The 6,151-nt window shown below is 36.5% G+C and overlaps 1 protein-coding gene across 1 annotated transcript; it reads left to right on the forward strand.

Moving 5' to 3' along the window:
- The first annotated feature begins 1,592 nt into the window (after positions 1-1,592).
- LOC130021972 (60S ribosomal protein L35a-like) lies at positions 1,593-2,126 on the forward strand. Its single transcript, XM_056112708.1, is given in 3 exon segments — positions 1,593-1,713; positions 1,797-1,819; positions 1,821-2,126. Coding segments are annotated over 3 exon segments (450 nt in total).
- The last annotated feature ends 4,025 nt before the right edge of the window (positions 2,127-6,151 follow it).

Raw genomic sequence — 6,151 nt, forward strand, 5'->3', positions numbered from 1 at the left:
GACTCCAGTGAATTTATTTCAAAAGTTGCATTGTGTGCCTTCCTCATGACATTTAATTTTTGTATGGTTTTTAGCAATACAATTTTAATGAGTTGAATTTCAATGTTAGTATAAAGTATGTAATAAACAAATCCGTCACTATCGCTATCACCCCATTGTTCATCAATTTGCTCAAGTGGGCCCCAGTAACAACTCCATTCGTCCCTGTCATGTGCTAGTGTAGCCTGATGGCATATTGGGGCTCTTTCAGGGTCAGGGGAATGAGGACCATCATTGTTACTGTTTCTGGCATATCGAGTCTGCCACGGGTAGCTTGCCAGGCTCTGCCATGCAGGTGGGATACTCTCAGTAGCTTGCTAGGCTCTCTGAGAAGGATGAAGAGCATAAAATCATAAACAAATCCATAAAGTTCTATAAAATGATTTTTTAATCTAGATATGTTGTCTTACAATACTTTTTATGTTTCAAGGGTACAGCTTCTCACCTTGATGAACAATTACCACACACTCTCACTAATGAAGGTCTAATTACCGTCCATCAATATCTGACTGGCTCTCTTCACCTCTCTCTCCCTATCCTCTTTAGCCTATTAACTCTGTAGCCAGCATTTAGTTATGCCACAGACAATAAGCCAGAGAATACCACAGGACTATTAATATGTGGAGTGTAATAGAATGGAGTCAACAAAAAGAGACAAAACCAAAGCAAACCTTCATACTCTAAGGTTAAAATAGTATTTGCAGTATTCTAACTTCTGTCCAATAGCCTTCATATTGTGTGAACTGAGAGAGAGAAGCCAACTGGATTATCTGAGTTTACACTATAAGACACAAAGCTATTATTTAAACAAAACAGACAGACTCTATGGCCATCCCTGTTGTCCAAGCCTTTGAAAAATGTATTTGGTGCAACACATACATATTGTTTTTCTCCAAAATAGTTTATTTAAGAGAACACAAGCACACGTACATTAGAAATTTAAAAAAATAAAAATGATTAAAGAAAGCAGATGTGGTTTTCATCTGGACTCTAAAATTTTGCTCTCTACTCTGGACCTCCTCTAAAACCACAGTGCATCAATCCTCTGGCAATGCTCTCCTGGAAGGGCTTGGCAGGTCAGCAGGGGCTCCCGGACAGCTGTGCTTTCCTGGCACAGGACCAGGATATAGCTGTCAGTGTCATTGTGCCAGCAGGGGTTTCCTTTATCACTTTTGTAGCCTGAGATGCTCCAAAATTGTACTGTTTCTTAAGTTTTCTTGACAACCCCATATTTGAGATGAAATAGAGGGAGGTGGAATTTTTGACCTACAAGACTCGATTTTGATATACTCCCCGCAGCGTATCCTGAGCCAAATCTGATCTTGGATATCAGAAAGATTCAAATCTGAGCTTGGATGTCTCAGATATCCATCTTCACCAGTGGATGTCACAAACTCCTCACAATATTTCTTAGATCTGGGATACAGACCCTTCTAAAGGTTATAGACATACTAGGAAATGATTAAATGCATACTCTCTCACAAGTAAGCTCGACAGATAGCATATCATTGATAGGCAGTTGACATTATTAGCAGGCTGATACATAAGCAGACATGACAAATCATCAAGATGATCCTGAAGGTTATTCATTTTCATTGAGTAATGAAACTTTGCCTGTACTGAAATTTGGGGGCAAAATAATTGAGGTGGGCTCAATTATGTGGTCAGAAAGGTGTCAGTATAGCTCAGAGACTTTTCCAACCAAGATATCTGTGGACTTCAGTGACAGAGAGGCCTGGACTAATTGACAAAAATAGCTGGAAGGCTGTGGAACGAAGCATTTTTTTGCTGGAGGTAAGTGAGATCTCCAGAACCAAAGGGAACACACAGTTCATTTTAAAATTGAGGATGTTTATGCTCAGGATGAAACTGGATTCCATCTGGGCAAGAGATGTGCTTATGTACACAAAGTAAAAAACAAGACAGTGACTCCTGGTAGCAAACCTAACAAAACTACAGTGACCTTGGGAAAGGTGACCCGCGCCCATGGAAGCAGAGTCATGGTTCGAGCTAAATTCCCAGGCAACCTTGTTGTTAAGGTGATTGGTCACAGAATTCGCATGATGCTGTACCCCTCAAGGATTTAAATTTACTGAAAAGTAAATAAGCTATATATATATATTAAAATATCATACTAAATCCTCGAAGGAATTTTCTCTTGAGAGTAAAACTCTAATACTACAGTACAACCCCCTAACCAGTACTCTCAACTTGAACTCAGGCAAGAGTATCCTAACTGGTTCCCTAGTGGGACTGAATTTCTACAGTAAGAAGTAGGGTTCTGCTGTGATTGATTTTTAATGAAAATGAGATTACCTCCTTCATATGTAAAAAATCCTTTAGGGGATTCTCAATATATTTTTGGATAAGTCCACACTCTGGACTTCACCTACGTATAAGCCTCTACTCATCTCTTCTTACCTCATCATCTACCACTTTTGCTTACTCATCACTAACCTCTAGGGGGTTCTTGCTGTTCCTTCAATGGAATAAATTCATTTCCAGTAGTCCTTTGTATCTAATGTTTCCTTGTATTTTTCCACATCTCTCATCCTGTGACACATTCCCTAACTTTATTTAGGAATTTACAGATTTTACCTACTTGGTTTCTCAATGTAGCACTGTAACACTGTCCTCCTGTTGTTCATCAACTTGGTCGAGTAGTCACCAGTAACATCTCCATTGTGAGACTTGTTACTGTTTTTGGCATATTGAACACACCACGGGAAGCTTGTCAGGCTCTGCTGTGTGGGCAAGATACTCTCAGTAGCTTGCCGGGCTCTCCGAGAGGGACAAGGGAATCGAACCCAGGTCTGCTGTGTACAAGGCAAATGCCCTACTCACCGTGCTATTACTCCAATAGCCTATCCAAATATCATTCCTTGATCTACATTTTACTATTTTCCTCTAGCTCTATTTTTAATTATAAAATTCCATTCATTTAGCAGTGTATTATTTATTCATATATAATTATATAATGTGTACCCCTATAATATAATGTAACTTTTGAAATTCACACACTATGATTTACAAAATTTTTGTAACAGTTTCATGCACTCAGAATATTCTAACTACAACCCAATTCCACAATTTCCAAAGTTCCCTTCCTTTCCTTATCTCCCCTCATTAGCAAACCTCTCTTTTAAAAGTTTACTTCCGTAGTGATAGTACAGCGGATAGGATATTTGCCTTGCACACAGCCGATCTGGGTTAAATCCCCAACATCCCATATGGTCCTCCAAGCACAGCCAGGAGTAATTCCTGAATGCAGAGCCAGAAGAAACCCCTGAACATTGCTAGGTGTAACCCAAAAAGCAAAAATAAAAAGTATACTTCACAAGCATATCGTAGTGTTGACTTGTATTGTTTTTATGCATGTAGTGCCCTAATCTCTAAAACACCAAAATGTCCAAGACCCCTAACCAGGGCCATTATGTTACCACCAGTTTGCTCACTCATTTTCCACCTCTAAAACCCTCTTTCTTTGACATTCTCATTTCTGTAATACAGTGACAAGCATTTGCCATCATTTGACACCTGAATAAAGCAATTTTTGTGAGTTTAAGAATGTGTCTTCCTCTTCAGTTTCCATAACTTTTTCTTCAATAGTTTTTTTTAACTCTAGTTCTATATAAATAAATGAACAAAATTTTTTAGTTTGATCAGCCAAACATCTACCATTACCAATACTAGACAAATACTAAACTCTTTGACAATCCTTTCCTTAACGAAACCCCACATTCAACATTTTTTTTTAAATTACAAAGCACTCAGTCAGAATCAGTGACTCTAAAAGTATAACATCCCTTGGGTCAGAGACAAAATAAAGAGACTAAGGCACTTATAGCTGGAGTGATAGCACAGTGGGTAGGGTGTTTGCCTTGCACACAACTGACCTGGGTTTGATTCCTCTGTCCCTCTCGGAGAGCCTGGCAAGCTATGGACAGTATCCTGCTCACACGGCAGAGTCTGGCAAACTCCCTGTGGCATATTCGATATGCCAAAAACAGTAACAAGTCTCACTTCATGTTCCTGGAGCAAGCAGATGCCATTGGGCTACACTAGCATGCGACAGGGACAAATGGAGACATTACTGGTGCCTGTTCCAGCAAATCGATGAACAGGATGACAGTGCTACAAAGCTACAAAGCAGTTAATCGTGGTTTATCCCAGGCACAACACATGGTTCCCTGAGTACCAACAGGAGTGACTCCTGAGCACAGATTTAGAAGTAAGCCCTGAACACTGCAAGGTGTGAATTCCCCCACTTGGAAATAAGTAAAAGTATACATCTCAAGTAATACATGAATGACTGCGTACATGCATAAACAGACATACAAAACCACAAAAAAAGACTTCCAGATTCCTATGACTGAAATTATTCCTCATAACTAAAGGATAGAGTAGTGAGGAGTATTGAGTACATGATGGTATTTTGAGTCCTTGATGACATTCTGTTCTTATCTAGGAGAAAATTAACCTTATGTTTATTTTTATGTTATTTAACAAGCTGTATACTTAAACTTGTATTCTCATGTTACGTTTATATATGCAGTTCAACTAAACATACATAATAAATCCCTAGTACTCATCTTTTGTAGTTATACATCTGTGAGAACTTGTGTGTATATTTTTAGGGAGTTTCAGAAGTAGATTCACCTATAAATGTAAAATTTTAAATAAAATACTAAATACTGTATTGCATTACAAAATTATTATACCATTATCTATTCTGAGACATATAGTAACTAATTCGAATATTATCAATACTTTAAATTTCAAGTAGTCTTAGATGTAAAAAGAATTCTGCTTCTTTTATGTACAGTATACTTTGAAAATTATTAGTTGTAGTTGTGATTATAAAAATTATAATTGTATGTTTATTAAAACTTTTATATTTTCATTATGGACTGATCTTTCTCTATATACATTTTATGCAGAATTATTTATTTACTTTTGTAAATAAATAAAAAATCTAAAATCTCTTTATATTAGGAATATATCTCTCTTGTTTTATTTGTCTCATGAGCGTACCCTGATTATTAGTACTCATATTTTGATTTAATAACAAATCAAAATCTCTTTTTTGGTTTGTTTGTTTTAGTGCCACATAACATGTCCAGTTCCTCTCAGGGATATGGTTCAGGAAAAGTGAAAGATAACAGTAACTTCAGAATAATCATGGTCTTTTTTATGTCACTGAGATTATACTCTTTTTCTCCCAAAGAATACTTGGGTCTTTTCAATGGTATTAAAATGATATTTAGAGAGAGGGGAGTGAATAGTTCATGAGGCAGGGCACTTGTCTTTAGTGTAGCTGCATTGACCGAAACCCTGATTGAAATCCCCAGGAGCACATATGGACCCCTGAGTACCACCAGGAACCCCTGAGAAACACTTCTGAGCACAGAGTCAGAAACCACCTGAGAAATGCTGACTGAGACCCAACCCCTGCCCCCAAAATAAGTATAAAATAAAATTAAGGAATTTTTAGGAGGCAAAGGTATCTATTAGGCTAGCATAATTGTTCCTGTTGTTTCACAGTCCAGTGATAAAAAAAATTGAAACATTTTTGCATGATTTTTCTTTTGGTTGTTACTACAGGATTTTTCCAAAATTTCTCACCAGTTCTTATTTTTTTGTGAATTTTCTTAACTATTTGTTCTATGTTTATGCATTTATAATTAGGAAAATCAAAATATTTTCAGACTGCTGAAGTCCAAAGATTTCTATTAATGACTCTATAAACCCACTTGGCAGAACTAAAAGAAAGCTTACTGTATGATAGTGTTCATCACATTTTTATTATACAGAAAGTCACCCTGAAAGGTGGTTTTTTTGTATATTGAAGAAATTGGGATATGCATTTCAAGATTTAATTTTTTTCTATCATGCTTTTCTCCAGTTCTGAAACAAAATATATCTAAATGACATAATTTTCTATTTTTCTTCAGATATTTTTAACCACTCAAACATTTATTACTGTTCCTAATCATAATTTTCTGATTCTCAAATATGCATTTTAATACCCAAAATTTTAGTGTCTTTTATGTTTGATAATGTCATAGTTTAAATCACAGTGTTATGCACTTCTAAATGTTACATAAAATAA

The sequence above is a fragment of the Sorex fumeus genome, unplaced genomic scaffold (genome assembly GCF_029834395.1).
Source record: "Sorex fumeus unplaced genomic scaffold, SorFum_2.1 ptg000002l, whole genome shotgun sequence".
NCBI classification, from domain to species: Eukaryota; Metazoa; Chordata; class Mammalia; order Eulipotyphla; family Soricidae; genus Sorex; species Sorex fumeus.